The sequence below is a fragment of the Neolamprologus multifasciatus genome, chromosome 3 (genome assembly GCF_963576455.1).
Source record: "Neolamprologus multifasciatus chromosome 3, fNeoMul1.2, whole genome shotgun sequence".
NCBI classification, from domain to species: domain Eukaryota; kingdom Metazoa; phylum Chordata; class Actinopteri; order Cichliformes; family Cichlidae; genus Neolamprologus; species Neolamprologus multifasciatus.
In genome coordinates this window covers 21,690,138-21,707,197 of record NC_140441.1, presented here as the reverse complement: position 1 = coordinate 21,707,197, position 17,060 = coordinate 21,690,138, and the positions used below count along the sequence as shown (strand labels likewise).

At 43.9% G+C, this 17,060-nt stretch overlaps 1 protein-coding gene across 1 annotated transcript in view; it reads left to right on the top strand.

Annotated features, from left to right (window-relative positions):
- Positions 1-13,454, top strand: part of stim2b (stromal interaction molecule 2b) — a 58,911-nt gene extending 45,457 nt beyond the window's left edge. The window contains exons 5-12 of the mRNA XM_085155515.1: positions 265-380; positions 493-670; positions 1,673-1,850; positions 2,510-2,671; positions 4,219-4,319; positions 5,025-5,263; positions 5,365-5,554; positions 7,466-13,454. Of these exons, the coding sequence (XP_085011641.1) occupies positions 265-380; positions 493-670; positions 1,673-1,850; positions 2,510-2,671; positions 4,219-4,319; positions 5,025-5,263; positions 5,365-5,554; positions 7,466-8,081 (1,780 nt within the window). The 3' untranslated portion in view covers positions 8,082-13,454. The remainder of the gene's footprint in view (positions 1-264; positions 381-492; positions 671-1,672; positions 1,851-2,509; positions 2,672-4,218; positions 4,320-5,024; positions 5,264-5,364; positions 5,555-7,465) is intronic.
- Positions 13,455-17,060: the final 3,606 nt, after the last annotated feature.

The window sequence follows — 17,060 nt, the reverse complement described above, 5'->3', positions numbered from 1 at the left end:
GTTTAAGAACTGCAATGCAAACACAGCTTCTTGCGAAATGCATGAGTCACACTCATGTGAACGCCCTGGTCTCAATAAACATGTGCATCACGTGTCCCTCTGAATGTATCGTTAATGTTGTGCATATAACAAATTGACGAAGACTAAAACAAACAGCAGTTCTTGTATGATGTTTAAAATGTGTTTTTTGCCACATCTAGTTTTAGTTCGCTTTGAAAACTTTGTTTAGCATTCAGTCCTGTGTTTTCTTCTCCCCCGTTTTAGAATAGCGGCAAATGAACCGTCGTTTATGTCGATGCAGCTGAAGATATTAGACCAGCGGCATAAACAAAAACTAAACCTAAAGGCGCTCGATGCAGTGCTGTTTGGCCCCCCGCTACGTAAGTATAAAGCCGCGTGTCATCACACTTCATCAGTGGAAAATGAGCTTAAAGAAAACGTATGAATGTATGAATCCACCACTCTTTCTCTTGCTCGTCCTTCCCCGCACAGGTCCGCAACATAACTGGATGAAAGACTTCGTCCTGATGGTGTCCATTGTGATCGGTGTCGGGGGCTGCTGGTTTGCATACGTGCAGAACAAGTCCAGCAAGGTGCACATCTCACAGATGATGAAGGATCTGGAGAGCTTGCAACATGCTGAGCAAAGCTTGTTAGACCTGCAGAGTCGGTAAGAGAGGGACGTGTATTAGACTTAGATGAAACACTGATTTAATGGTCACGTGCTGCCGCTCTCCTTTCACAGAGAACAGCAGCATGGTGGTGCAGCAGTTAGCAGTGACACCGCTATGGGCTGAGGCATGTTCTTCTATCTGTCCTGGCTTTGTATCACTTAAAGACTTGTTATCACTTGTTTTCATCATGCAATGACTTCAATACAACTACGATGACACCTTAGTTGAACACCTTAACTATACCCTTAACTAATTAAAGCCTGAACCATGAAACAATTGTCAGAAAATCAGAGAGAAACATGAAGATGTACTTAATTCTTTGTCATCTAGAGCGGGTGAAATCCAAACTTTGTTTTCAAATCATTTAAAACTTTAACCGCCTACAGCAGCTATTCCCACAGGCAAGAGTGCTATGGCCCACTTAAAAACCAGAAAACCCCACAGGGACCAGCCAAACTTCACTCTAATCAAAATACAGAAGAAAGTGATGCATTCCCTTCAAAATTTTATTCCAAAAACATAAACAACACAGGCTCTTGGCTATAAATTCCTAATGGTACCAAGTAATAGGCAAAGTGTTTTAAGGTCACCTGCTGCTGGGACACAAACTTCAATAGAAATCAGTCAATTTAGGTCAGAATAATGAGTAATATCACAAACTAACCACCTCCTGTTACCAGTTTTAATCCACTTTTTATATAAATAAATATTTTAAATATAGTGGATTTCTGTTATTACTTTGGCCCATCTGCAGTACCTTTGCGGTCCACCGCGGGGCTCCAGCTCACACTTTGGGATTCATTGCCCTTCAGTACTTATAAAGTCCTTCTAAGCATACGAATACCCCTATTTCTTCTTCTTCAGTTGGCTCTGTTCTAACCTTCCATCCCAACCACACGAACCCTCTGCATCTCCTCTGTCACCACATCCATGACTTCCCTCTGTTCCCGTGTTCCCATGTTTCCGCCTCACCGTGTATCCTTCCCGTCCTCTTCCAGGCTCGAAAAGGCTCAAGAAGAGAACCGGACAGTTGCTGTGGAGAAGCAGAACCTCGAGCTGAAAATGAGGGATGAGATTGACGGGGCTAAGAAGGAGGCTCACAGGCTCCGAGAGCTGCGAGAGGGCGCCGAATGTGAGCTGAGTCGGCTCAAATATGCCGAGGAGGAGCTCGTACAGGTACGGCTCGTTGCCTCGAAGTCCTGCTCGCAAACAGATTTATTGTTAGTCAGAGTGAGGGAAACACAACCATAAAACTGCTACTATTGGCTGTTGGCTACGATGTAATTTCAGATTCTATGGCGCCATGAGGAATATCCAGTGTATTCACATATACAACAGTCACATTTATTATGATTATGTAAATACTGAATTGTATATTCGATTCAAAGCATGAAATAAAGGATAGAGGTGAATATCTGGGACATCACAATATGCGGATGTAAATGTATTCATTACTGTGGCGCAAACAACTTGAAATGAAAGGATTAATTTCATATTTTCCGCATTAAATTTTCATTTCTTCCATAAAACACCTACTTTGCATATCCTCGAGATTGCCTCATTTCCCCTCACATGGAAATACAGCACCGATATATCTCTCTGTAATGAGTTCTCTCCGTGCAGGCGAGCCAGGATTGGGCTCATTTACACACGGCGAACGCAGGACTTAAACAGTAAATGGAGTTCATTTGAAATTCGCTGAACGCTAACCTTCACTTACTGATGTATTTGATCGATATCCTGTGGAAAAGGGTGCTTTCTTGTTTGTTTGTTTGTTTTGTTTTTTGGCAGCGAATCTGATTGGCCTCTCGCGTATCGCGCTCTTCCCCGTGTAGGTACGGAAAGCTCTGAAGCGAGCGGAGAAGGAGATGCAGTCGGAGCGCTCGGTGCCCGAAGCTCTTCAGAAGTGGCTCCAGCTCACGCACGAAGTGGAAGTTCAATACTACAACATCAAGAAGCAGAGCGCCGAAAATCAGCTGTGCGTCGCCAAAGACGAGGTAACCGGCTAGCTTTTGATAGGTTATTGCCAAGGCTCAAAAGATTACACGAGAAGGACACGAGGTTCTGGACAGAGAGCAGAAGCTGCTGCTGTGAGGATGTAACCACTAAGCTCTCCAAAGGTTACGTGCTGTGATTTGGCATGATATCACACATCTCATGAAGTGTTAACGTTTGGAAATTACTAAAAGATCAGCACTGGCAGAGATTTTAAAACATTAAAAGAAGGTCTTGCTGCCTGTTTGGATTACTTAAAGGAATGATGTTGGGGAGAAAAAGCCATTTATATTATGGAACTGCAAATCTGACTGCACAGGACACACTACTACTACTACTACTAAACTACTACCATTACACCAGGAGACTTTTGTATATCTCTTTATTACAGTGGCCCTGAGAGTTCAAATAGAAAGCACCAGCAATCAGAAAAAGCTAAAGGGAAAAAAAACATGAAAGAAAACAGATGTGTTTTTGGGGCGACGATAACCTGACGGACCAGCCGAGGAAGTGACAAGCTAACAGTAAACAGCTAATAGCAAACATGTATCTACAGTATTATATAAATCATGTGATTGAAACGCATGCTAGCCCACAACAACACTAATGAATCCTCTGCTTCTTTTAAGCGTGTCTCAGTGCGATGTGTCACATTCTGGTTTCTGTCAGTCCTACAGCTGATCCGTCAAGTCACTGTGTCCCCGGAAACGCTTGCTAGCTATTTGCTAGTGGGTTTTTTTGAGCTACAGTGCGTTTGACCTCTCAGGGCCACCATACTTCATCTCAAGCGCTGAAGTCTCAGCAGTGCGTGGCATCCTAGCAGGCGCGTAACTACTCTGTGATGTTTTGCCTGGTAAATAGTGAAGAAATCGGACCAAATTATTCAGCACATTTTTCTTTGTCACCTGCATCTGGCAGAACCTCATAATGGACTGGAGCTGACGATCCTCTCCATTAGATGCAAATAGACATCAGTGAATGAGTTTACATCAGCTACATTAATCTGGCTTACAGCAGAGAAAGATTTAGTGCAGTGATCAGACTTTTTAGGTAAAGATGCTGTTTTTTGTTGTTTCCACTCAATTTAACAAAAACTTGGGAGGGAGTTTATGTTCTATCATATTAGCTTCTGTTAATCGGCTTCCTGCTCTTTTTTCAGCTGCTTCCTTTAGCTTGTCTCATCTCTGTCTCATCCTATCCCCAACATCCTCCTCTGTCACAGCATCTCTCCTTCATTACATCCAGGAATCTCTTCTGTGGTCCGTTTTTGTCCATTTTATCCACTATCCCTCCGCTGCATATGTCCAAACCATCCCAGCCTTGCTTCTTTAACTTTACCTCCTCTGACTCACTGCTAAGAATAGAATTTGATGTAAATGTCATCTTTTTTCTTTCTCACATGTCTGGGGTGTATATTTACATCACATGGTGTATAAAGTCCCTTGAGATGATGGTTGTTCTGAACTATCAATATTAAAAAAGGAAAAATTCAGCTGATGTGAAGCTGAAATTCCAGCCAAAGTAACTCTCTATTTTTTCCTCATTTCAGGCAGAGAAAATAAAAAAGAAGAGAGGTTCTGTGTTTGGGACTCTTCACGTAGCCCACAGCTCGTCACTGGATGAGGTGGACCACAAGATACTAGAAGCAAAGTAAGAAAGACAGACTCTAATGTGCAGATTACAATAAGAAATATCACCTGATATAGATTTATAAGTAGGCATTTATAACAGAGGTGCTGCACGCTTCATGACGTGATCATAAAGGTAATTCAACAGCTAAAAGTAAACACAGGAAGAGAGGATTTGTTTCAGCCATGTGTGATCTGACAGTCAGGAGTACAGACAGGATGTCAGTGAGGCTTTCCGTGCCTTTTTACACCAACGATGACTTTATCCTTGGCAGCTTTGCTTTGTGTGGGGATTAAATACTTTTGCTTGAGCCATCAGAGCGCTCAATGCATTTAAGAAAAACAGCTCTACAGTGTCAAGTTCTTGCCTGCTGTGTGTTTTTTGCTTGTTTTGTCTTTTTTACCACATAAAGCTTTTACGTTCATGGGTCGATAAACACAATGAGATGTATTTAATATATTCAGAGCTCTTGGAGAAGCTAGGTAGCGCCACTGAGGTAAACAATTCATCTGTGTTCAAAAGAGGAAGATCAAGCGTGAAAACAGAGTGAAAGTGTTAGACACAAGTTTAAATCCGTAAACCCTGATGGATCAAAGCAAAGTTGGCCTCTTACTGAGTCTGACTGGAGAAGGTTGATCGGTAATCTGAAGCAGAATAAGCTCAGTGTTTGCATGCTTTTCTAATTTAACTGAGTCTGACTTATTCATTTTTTCGTCATAACTTTAGGAAAGCCCTGTCGGAGGTAACAGCGTGCCTGAGGGAGCGGCTCCACCGCTGGCAGCAGATCGAGAAGCTCTGCGGCTTCCCTGTGGTCAATAATTCGGGTCTGCCGAGCCTGACCGCCAGCCTTTACTCAGACCACAGCTGGGTGGTGATGCCGCGAGTCTCGGTTCCCCCCTACCCCATCGCGGGAGGAGTGGACGACCTGGACGAGGACACGCCTCCCATCATTCCACAGTTCACAGGTGAGCGAGGCGGCAGAGCGCGCGCCGATGCTTTGTAACCGCAAAAGTGGCACGACATAAATATTTACGTCTCCGTTTGCCTCTCCTCGTTCCTCCTCCAGGGACTACGTTGATTCGGCCCGCACTGACACGCAACAGCAGCATGTGCCGTTCCCGCCGGAGCCTGCTGAGCTCCCCGCAGTCCTCGCTGATGTCTGCAGACCCAGACCTGCTGTCCATGGCGAGCTCGTCCCTCTCCTATCGCCCCGAGGCGGACGACGACCTTATCATGTTCAACTCTGAGCGAAGGGGGTATGTGTGGCGATGTGTTTGTGTGTGTGAAGTTTTTAGAGTTTTTAGTTTGCAAAAGGACTCAAAAGAGAAGGATTTCACACGCTAATGTTTCAAATACATACATTTCCTTCTGCTGTTAGTTGCCCCGGCTGCCCTGATCAGTCAGCGGGTCTAGCAAAATCTAGTTTTGCTTATGTAACAACATCACAGCATTCAGCCCTTTGAACCACGGACAGACCAAGAGCAAAGGAGCGGCTCGGCCTCGCTGAAGTTTTCAGTGAAACTCGAGACATTTTCAGGATCATTTGTCTGTCAGCAAAATAACTCAGAACCTGTCCAGCGGCATTTAGAGAGACTTGATGGTAGAGGCTGAACCTGACTGAAGGAAGACTACTTTATAGGAGTTTTAAACTTCTGTGTCAAATCTACGCTGTAGTTAGGTCGTAACCTAACACCTCTCACGTCCACCTGTTCAGTACTTTAGATTCCTCCTATTGACTGTTGGCTGCTTTTAACCGGAGCGTTTGAATTTATCAGTGAGAGAATAACAATAATCACATTAATATAAGGAAAAACAATCATAGTGTCAAATATAAAGACTCTCATATATTTGCTGAAACTATAGGAATGTACCAAAGAGGTAAACTTGAGGGGCAAGCATGAATGCTGGCAACGGTGTGGGCTACTTCCTTCAGTTAGCCTCTACAAAGATTCACCACAGAAGTCAAAATGAGCCGTCAAACGTCGGTGGGATACAGAAACATTTGTTTGAACTGCAGATTATGTCCATGGACCTGGAAATGCTGAAATACCTCTTTTTTTGGTTCTAGGCAGATACAGAGTTAGCAGTAGGGGCAGACTGTGAGGTACCGCCTTGTTTTATTTTATCAGGGCGTGCATGCTAGGTGCATGTGCTACGTAGTGATGCCGGTAGGTCGCAGGACAAAAGCCTGGACTTCAAAATAAAGTGTTACAGGGAGTTCAAGTTCTATGTTTTCTGAGAGAGAATAAATCCCAGATGAGGACTGTGGAATTATAACATCAAGGAAAGGAAAAAATACACCAACATGTGATATCCCAGCAGACATTTCTACGCTGAATAACCGTCGGCTGGTGGTCTTTCCTCAACATTTAGTTATGGCTGAAAAATGGTTCCAAAAGTTGAACTTGTGTCACAGACGTGGAGTCGAGGTACTTCTTAAACAGTGGCTGGACATCCCAGATAGAGAAGGATTGTGTTCAATAAATATTTTCTCTTATCTCTAACTGATAAAAGAATTAATAAAAAATAACAAGAAGGAAAAAAGTCACAACTCATTAGTGACTCAGTCTGACACTTGTGGGTGCAGCTTCTCTGTACACCTACTCGGCTCACCTGACTTGTCTTTTAGGGATTTCCAGTAGCTGGGAGCTAATAATCTGATTTATATTTCTCACTTTGTCAGAGACAGTTTGTAAGAGACCCGACCTTTACTCTGCACTCAAACAACGTCGACATCCGTCCGTCTACGGTTCAGTTCTTGGGGTCTGAAACCCCCGACACCACCTGCTAGTTTAGACCAGGAAAATCAAAATGATGGTGGAGTTCCTGTCATGTTCAATTTAAATCTGGCATTAAATATTTGTCATTAGGAAAATGCAAAAATGAAAATAAAATCCTCTGATCCAGGGACTGAATGTTCTCAGGAGCGTCTTCCTTCAGATGGCTTTAGCATCGCTGGAAGACGAGAGAGTGGATATTTAAGGCGATTCAGTGCCGTGTTGTCCAGTCGTAGAGCAGAGACAAAGACAGTGAGTCCACCAGGTGATCAGGAAACATGCATGCAGGCGCATTTAGAGAAAGGCTAACTTTAAAATAGCACATATAGAAGATGTTTTTCAGTGTTGTTTATCAGTCTGTGACCAGCCTTGTCTGCTCTCCTTTATTAGGGAGGCGTCTCAGGAGGGCAGCTCCGACACAGACTCTCTGAGCTCAGTGGGCCGCAAGTCGCTGCACAACCCCTGCTCAGCGGCCTCGGAGATCCCCTACCGCAAGATCTCCCGCGAGGAGCTGCTGCTGTTCACCCAGACCGCAGAGCGCCCTGCATCCACCACCTCCACCACCCACACCAGCAGCAGCAGCAGCAGTCTCAGGGACACGCCTCCTCCTCTGCCTCCCACCCCGGCCACCACACCTTCAGGCCCGCCCTCCACCTCGCCTTCCCCGGCCTTGGAGCACCATCAGTTTGCACAAAGAGGCTCGCCCGACCTCACCCGCATCATACCCGAGTCCCAGAGCGGACCTCTGGGGAACGTGACCTCTCCGACGGGCAAGGGCATGTACAACGGCATCCTGGAGAAGTCCTACAGCTTCGGCCAGCTGCCGGCAAGCATGCTGCCTAATGTGGGGCGTCACCCGTCTCTTACCTCCCTGGACTCGGAGGGCCGGAGTCTGGGAAGGGATTACAAGCTCCAGAGCACGTCCTCCCAGGACTCCTGCGACAACGGAGAGAAATTCAGGCGCACGTCCTCTAAAATCAAAAACATATTTAAAAAGAAAAAATAAAACTTGAGTGTGTCTGCGTGTGTGTGAGTGAGAGAGAAAATCAAATCTTAAAAAGTTGTTTTAGCCCTAATATTAAAACAATGGACGTCACTGTAAGCTAAAACATTTCATTTTCTCTCTTAAGTTCTTCTTTTCGTCATCAAAGATGGAATGTAGCTCAGCCTGGGTGCCTTTAAACGCCTCCCCAGGCTGATAGCCTTATTTTTCAACAATGCTTTTTTATTTAGTCACTCACAGGGAAACCTGCAAAAGGTCAAGTCAGCGAAAAGGTCAAAGGTCATACTTGTTCACTGTCTTCTCTTAATTTTATCCCGAGTTTGAACCAAAAAGCCGCTCATGTCAAAGGATGTAAAAGGTGCAGTCTGTGTATGTTTAGTGTTTCACTGTCGATGTTGAGCACAGAGAGAGAGAAGGGAGGGGGGGGGTCGCTGTTCCTACTGGGACGCTCGCTTTCAGTGGCGACAGCGGCACACGAGCAAAGCCCGGAAAAAACAAAAGGTTGTGCAAACCATATTTCATCCGATTCCTTTCTCACGCGCCCCGACTTACTTCTTTCCGATCAAATAATGAATTGCCTCTTGCAAAGTGTTCGAATCCTAAACGTGTACTTGACTAATTTCCTTTGATGGGGAGGAAAAAACAAAAAAAATCCTGCTAAAAGTTTGTTGCACTACTGCTTTCCTGCTGTTCTGGGAAACAGCCGCTGCTGGAAATCGACACAGAGACGAGAAGAATGCACGGGCAGCTGCACTGAGGATGCAAGCGCATAATGCCAGAGCCAAAATTATGTGATCGGTCCCAGTGCAACTGTTTATGCTCATCTCCGTATATAAATATATATATATATCCGTACTTTGTTTTCACCTTATTATGTTCTTACAAATGTTTTTAAGTGGATTAATGGTGGCGATGATTTGATCTTAATGAATATGCAGACTTAACTCACACCAGTCACTTTCCCTGTACTCTAGCCTTCCCGTTATTACTTGATTACCTGCTTCCTGTAGCCATAAATAAACGTTAGACGTACATTTCTGTTTCCAAACTTCTAGATTTTTGGTCAGACTGGCTTTAAACATTCATGCTGTATTTAAAGATGCACAAGACAGTCGCTATCAGCGTTCACAGACACTACACAGCGAGGATCATCTGTTCAGGAGAACAAAAACAACGATAAAATAAGAGACTTTCTGATCTGGATCTGATCAGTACACCGGTCTCCGCCTCTCTCTCCCCACTACCCCCAACCGCCACCACCACACACACTAAGCTCGAAGGTGACCCACGCAATACGGTCCCTCTCCTCACCTCTGGGCCCGCAACCGAGCGCACTGATGTCAAAGAGCTCCTGCTTCACACTGTGATTTCTGGCTTCTTCCCCTTCATCCCGGACCTGGCTGTCACTGCTGCAACTCCACTCGACCGGGCACGTGCCTGGCAAACATGATGGGGTGGGCGCGGAGGGGGGGTCGATGCCACGCACGAGGTTGCGTCTTGAGTGTCAGCACGGCACAGTGAAGCAAGTGTTTTTAAATAAATATATGTTTGGAAGCTTGTGGACGACGCAGCACACGATGAAGGAAGACAGGCCTGCGAGACGAGGAGGACACAAATGTTTACGAGACATTAGTTGTTTTTTTGTTGGTTTTTTTTTTTTGGAGAACATTTTCTGTGTGAATATTTGTATACGGTAGAAGAATTAATAAATAAATAAAAAAATGGAGGCATCGGAGATGTTTCAGTGTCATGTTTGCAGCAGCGTTTCATGCTTGTTTTGTCTGTTTCATAAAAACCCATTAGAGAAGGTGCTATGAGATTATTTGCAATCCGTAAACGTAACAAATTAAGCTCAGTTCACCTGATATAAAAAGTACCAAATCATCGGGGTTTTTTTGCAGGTTTTCTGATATTGGAGACACTTTAATAAATGTATAACCAATAAAAAATAAACAGCTTCTCAAACTTAAGAGTGCTGGATATAAAAGCCACTCTGACACCAGTTTTCCCCATTCTGATGCTCAGTTTGACCTTCAGCAGGTCATCCTGATCATATCTGCATGCCTGAGTGCACTAAGTTGCTGACGCAGGATTGGTTGGATTAGATATTTGCCTTAACGAGTGGTGAATAGCTATACCTAAATAAGTGGCTGATAGGTGTATGAGTCTGTCTAGTGTGTCTTTTGTCCTGTCTCCCCTCACCCCCAATCGGACGTGGCAGATGGCTGCCCCTCCTTGTGCCTGGTTCTGCCAGAGGTTTCTTCCTGTTAAAAGGGAGTTTTTCTTTCCCACTGTCGCCAAAGTGCTTCCTCGTCTGATTGTAGTTGTAGGTTTTTTAATCTTACAATATACTGTTTTGAATTGGTGTTATATACATAAAACTTAACTGAATCACACGAACACAGGAGAAAACCTAAAACTCCTACGCTGTCACTATAAATAATGGAGGTTTAAAGCTCCTGTTTTAAAAACAAGAGCAGATGGAACAAGCAGGCAGTATTGCTGCTACCTGATCGAAGCACCTGGAGCTCAACAAGTAAGATTCTCACTTTCCATAATGATGGCGTTTGATTTTTGAAATCATTTAATACAGATGATGAAGGTCAGGAAGGATGGCATCAGAGTTATTAGTGCCCGTATTAAGGCTGGGAGTGTTTTTCTTGATCAGCTGATGGTTGAAATGATCAATTATCACCCCTCAAAAACTCTTTGCTGAACTAAATCGCACCAGCATTTTGAAAGTCTTCAGCATAGATCTAAACCCACCCAGCTGAGCTAAAAGTTTGGCTTGTGACTTCCCACAGGAATAAAACCTCCCTGATCCAGCTTTTTTGAAGCCCTACATCCTCCTCACAGCGGTACACAGAAGTGCGGGGCGGTGGGGGGAAATATCATTCTGACACCCCCATTTGTCTTGCGAGTCGGGAAACGGTGAAACACAGAAGAAAAGCATGCATGATTGCTTTATCAATATAAAGTGAACGTAATGAAACTTGCGTTGATGGTTCATCAATTTGGCACACCAGGAGAGGAGTGGGGACGTCTGCGGGTGATGAATGTGTTGTTTGGGTGCTACTGTACACAGAAACAAAACCAGCCTTTCACACAGGCCTGCCTTTTCTTTCTTTCTAATTTTTTTAAGCCCCCGCCCGGTGGGATGCAGTTGCTGCTACGCCCACATGGTGTCAGCAGAGCACCAGGAGAGAAAACCCTCAGGAGCCACTCCCTAACGATGAAGCGTGAGTGTCAGTGCAGGCTGGTGAATGCTGTGAAGGACCAGAGTCAGGCTTGTTTCTTTTGTCAGATGGAGCACACACAGAGAGACACAGAGGAAGCTCCAGACCCCGTGAATGTGTTTTGATCTAACGGCTAATCTGATCATCTTTTAGTTCTCTGTAATTTGGTATAGAAGATTGATTCTGCGCTCACTCTGCGAAAATTGGCTTCCTATACGGATATAGTGCCAAATTACATTTCTTGTAATAAGTGTAGAAGCTAGATGCAGTTCAGAAGCTTCAAATTGCATGTTTGCAGTAAAGTATTACCCCTGTTCCAAAGGTGCACTGATACTCGACTAGCTGCCCAGCAACAAAACAGGAAAACACCGGAAAACTAACTTCTTATTAATGAGAAGATGAGAGGTGAGCCGATGAATGAGGACAGATACACTGACAACAGTTTCCCAGTAAGATCTCTGTGCTGGTATGTCTCGGCCTGGGCAGTTTAGCAGTGCTGCAGAATACACAGCTGTTATGCAAAAGAATGTGTGAATATGTAATATGTGTACGTGTCCACATACTTTTGAACATGCATGCTTGTGGATGCACGATGCAGAACCAAACCTTTGAGACAAATCTGGAGCGAGATGAGGTCAAAAGTATGTGGACACTATTTTTTTAAGCCATTTTTACTTCTCAAATATTCACTCCCAAATCGTGGCATTGCTCAAACGCAGGAGGCTAGGTCATCTATTCCCGCACCTCCACAATATTTAAAGCAGTGCGTGACTCAGCCCGTAGTTTCTTTTCTTGGCTCCTTAAATATTGCTGCATTCAGCTGCTTCTTTGTCCCATATTGTCTTCCTACTTTCCTCCTCTCTGCTTCCTCTGTATCCTCGCAGGAGCACTGCAGGTTGGGGGGGACACATTGCGGATATTTATGGCCCCCCAAGATCGGCACTGCAGTGTTGTAATTGGCCCCACAATGACGCTAATGCTCAGGAAGAGGAGTGTTGTGTACGGGAGCAGAAAGTGATGCAATGCTCTGGCAGAAGACGGCAGATCCTCCCTTTAATGAATGCTGTTAGAAAAGGTAATGAATAGACGGAGGGCTTAAAGGCACACATACGTAAAGGGAATGTGTATCAGCGAGGCTTTTACCCAACCTGCCACTGTGCTATATCTCTCCCTCCTCACTCTGCCATTCCTCTCTGCCAAAATCAGCCTCTCTCCTTTCTTTATCCCCATCACTCAACTCTCTCTCCCTCTCTCGTTTGGATCCCATTCCATCGCGGTGTAATGGGTTTATTAGTGTGGTTAATGCACTGTGACCTACTGGGGCTTGCCGTCTACCTTTTTCCATCCATGGAGAGAGAGAGAAAAAAAAAGGTTGAATGTTTTTTAAAAGGGAAGGAGAAACAGGAATGAGCTATAAAAGGGTCAACCTTAAAGGAAGGGAGAAAGCCAGTTTTTAGGAACAAACTCACAGTAAAGAATGAAGTAAATGAAGACAAACTAACAGAAATTGTTCATCACTTTGCCAAATCTAGAAAAAAGGAAAACAGAAGCTGTGAATGCCGGGTGCCAGTGCAGCGACCATTATACTCGACAGCAGCAGAGAGACGTCCTAAACAGCCTGGGATAGTCAAAATTGATGGCTGCCGTGTTTACCCAGACTGAGGCAGAAAAAGTCAGCTTTAGAACCAGACGTGCTCCCTGAAAATTAATGTTTCTGCTCGAAAGCTCTGCGACAGAGACCTGCAACCAGTTTGTGGTATAATGAAGCCATTTCAGGTGGGACTGTGGTGTTCTTCTGTCACCAAGAGTGGAGCCAAAACAGATTTAGAGAGCGGAAGGGCTTCACCTGCGAGGGGGTTCGGGTTCATACAATTACAGCTATCAGAGCACATTTTCAGGATCTAGAATTTAATTCAATTCAAATTTAGTTCAATTCCATTATGCCGCAATAATACAGAGAAAATCTGGAAAATGAAATAACCAACTATGAGCAGGCACTTTGTAACAGTGTCTGGAAAATAACCTGACTCTCAACATCAGCAAAACTAGAGAAATGATAGTGGACTACCGGAAACGACCAGTCAGGGAACGCCAGCCCATCCACATCATCGGTGTCAAGGCTGAAAGGGTCAGCAGCTTCAAATTCCTTGGAGTCAACATCACCGAGGACTTATCCTGGACCCTTCACACAGACACTGCTATCAGGAGGCTGAGAAAGTTTGGCATGAACGCCAACATCACCTCAAATTTCTACAGGTGTGCAATCGAGAGCTTGCTGACGAGCTGCATCACAGTTTGGTACAGAAGCTGCTCTGCCAGCAGCCGTAAATCAATACAGAGGGTGGTGAAGGCAGCAGAGCACATCACTGGCATGAGGCTTCCTGCCATTCAGGACATTTACCTCCAGCGATGCCTCCGTAAAGCACACAGCGTCATCAAGGACCACAGCCACCCAGCACATCAGCTGTTCTCCTTGTTACCATCTGGCAGACGTTACAGGAGTCTGTCTGCTCGGACTACAAGACTTAAAAACAGTTTCTACCATCAAGCCATACGACACCTCAACCACAACATTTAAACAAACACACACACTCCACAGGACGCACTCAGAAGCTACCTTGCAGCTTCACAAGTACTCTGTATAATCTGCATTGGTCACTCCACTTTTTTGATATTTATATATTTTTTAAAAAGTGCAATACTGTAACAACTGCCACTAAAAAACTTTTGTACTGGTCAGTTTGTACTGCCCCTGCTCGTCAAATACATTTCATTGCGATGTTGACCTTGTGCTAACTTACATATGACAAATAAAACTGAAAACTGAAAACAGTGGGAAGGAAAAACTACATTTTAACAGGAAGAAACCTTTGGCAAAACCAGGCTTAGGGAGGGGCAGCCATCTGCCGTGATCAGTTGATGGCTGGGAGACAGAACAAAAGACACATTGCACACAGAAATATTTTTACCTGGTTCTGCCGAGAGGTTTCTTCCTGTTTAAAGTGAGTTTTTTCTTCCCACTGTCGCCAAGTGCTTGTTCAAAGGGGTAGCCTGGTTGTTGGAGGTTCTGATTCTGATTGATATGTTTATTGATTAGCATTCAAATATCTCAGTGAAGACAGAACAAAGATTTACCACAAAGCAAGAAAGCATGAGACAAGGCTAATCAAAAGGTATTGGCTGAAGCATTTGCTTATTACGCCAACCCTTTTAACAAAAGATCTTTTAGCATGCAGCTCCTGTACACAGGGCTCGAAGCAAATAATAAAATTCAATTCAATTCAATTTCATTTATATAGCGCCAAATCACAACAAATGTCGCCTCAAGGCGCTTCATAGATACAGAGAGAAAAGCCCAACAATCATATGACCCCCTATGAGCAAGCACTTTGGCGACAGTGGGAAGGAAAAACTCCCTTTTAACAGGAAGAAACCTGTTAAAAGGTGCACAGGTTCACCTGTGGTTACTACAACTGAATTGAATGGAAATAACTATCGAAAAATGAATTATTGTTAACTCGAAAGGTATCATTTGTAGTGACAAACTATTCGGGGAACTGTTACCCAAATCTGCAGTTTGTACTTTTTTGTGTCTTTTAGCTCATAGTTTTGGTATCGCCACCTTCAACTTTCCTGTTTTGACTGACTCTCTCCAAAGTTATCACCATTTTTCCGCACATAGTCTGCATAAAAACACAGCCATGTCTTAAATCAGCCCACTGTTTGCCAAAGGTTTGGCCTTTTTACTGTCATCCCCCAAGAGGCGGATCTGAATTAATACTCGGGGACACTTGTAGGCTAACAAAATGACATTTAAGGTGGGCCTAAATTATACCCATGGTTTTAGTCTAATTAGGACGATAACTATCAAAAAGAACATCCTGCTGAATTAAACCATTATGGTACAGCCACACTAGGAAAAAACAGTGATTGGAGACCATTGCATGATCCAAATTATGCGACTGTAAGCAGTGAACTTGTGGTCTTGCTGCCCTTGAAAGAACCGGTTCAAATCGATAACTATATATGACCACTTGCAGTCAGCTGCAGTTTTCAAAGCATCTGCTATTGAATGAGGTCAAGCCGGCAATTAAATCCAATCTGCTTGTCCTTCCAGGTTTGGTGAGGTTCCTATCTGATATTGTTGTTGTAGTGTTCTGGTCTGGAATCAGAATTATTATCCAGACTATGGATTTGTTTAGACTGACAAAAGCTCTTGGATGAGAGTCCAAGTCCACTTCCCTTTGTCTCAAACTCTTAAGCCTACTACAACCTCTATGACTGAGAATCTATGCAGATAAGGCAGATTAGAAGTGTCCATAAACCTGCTGTGTTCAGGGGCCTTGCTTTGTTGAAATGCTGTTCTCCTCTTTACATTAAAATGGATTTTTTTCTTTCCAAATGCTGCCAAGTGCATGCTCAGAGGGGGTAATCTGATTGTAGGGTTTCTTTCTAATATTGTAGTCTTTACCTTATAGTATGAAGCTCCTTGAAATGGAGCTATATAAATAAACCTGAATTGAATCTTTGTTTCCTCAGACTTCTCTGTTGCTCGTGTGGAGCCAGGACCTTCGGAAAACAAAGTGAACTTGCCCCCTTATTCCACTACTTTCTATGGCGTTGGTACATCGGCTCCTCCACTTATCAGAAATAAACAGGGAACAAAATTTGCTCAAGTAGCTTAATCAGTATTCATATCACTGCTCAGAATCACTCGGATACCAAGTCCAAACTCCGATTTGGGTAATTAAATATAAGATCCCTCTCAAATGAGAAGTCTGATCACTGAAAAAGAATTAGATTTAATGTTTCTTTGTTGAAGCCTGGCTTAGAGAGGATGGTGTGGCGGTTAGAAATGAAATCGGTCCCCAGATTTGAGTGTTTTTCAAGCTGCAAGACAAGATCAAAAGGTGATAGCGTTGCAATTCTCCACTGAAACCAACTTGTATTCAAAATGATGAACCTTGTTCCTTTTAGTTCACTTGAATACTTTGCAGTTGATTTGCAAATTAAACCAAGTGTCCTCATTATTGCAATTTATAGTCCACCAAAGCAAGACACTAATTTCCTTCCACAATTTTCAGGATTGATGGCACTCATTACACATCGCTATGACACAATCCTATTGGATGGAGGTTTTACTATTCATATAAACAACAGCAATGGCCTAAAAGTCAACACCATTTTGAACCCAAATGAGAACTCTGACTTTATGCAGCATGGTATCGAACCTTCTCATAACCTTGGAGAGACACTCGATCTGGTCATTAGCCAAGATCACCAGCGTTTAAGTCTCTGCTGCTGCTGTAGGTGACCTTTATGCTGTGTCTTTTGATGCTGTTTTATCTGCAACCAAAACCACATGATAGTTTAGAGCAGGAGTGGGCAATCTCAGTCCACGAGGGCCGGTGTCCCTGCAGGTTTTAGATCTCACCTTGGGTCAACACACCTGAATCAATTCAATTCAATTCAATTTTATTTATATAGCACCAAATCACAACAAAAGTTGCCTCAAGGCGCTTCATAGATACAGAGAAAAGCCCAACAATCATATGACCCCCTATGAGCAAGCACTTTGGCGACAGTGGGAAGGAAAAACTCCCTTTTAACAGGAAGAAACCTCCGGCAGAACCAGGCTCAGGGAGGGGCGGGGCCATCTGCTGCGACCGGTTGGGGTGAGAGAAGGAAGACAGGATAAAAGACATGCTGTGGAAGAGAGACAGAGATTAATAACAGATACGATTCA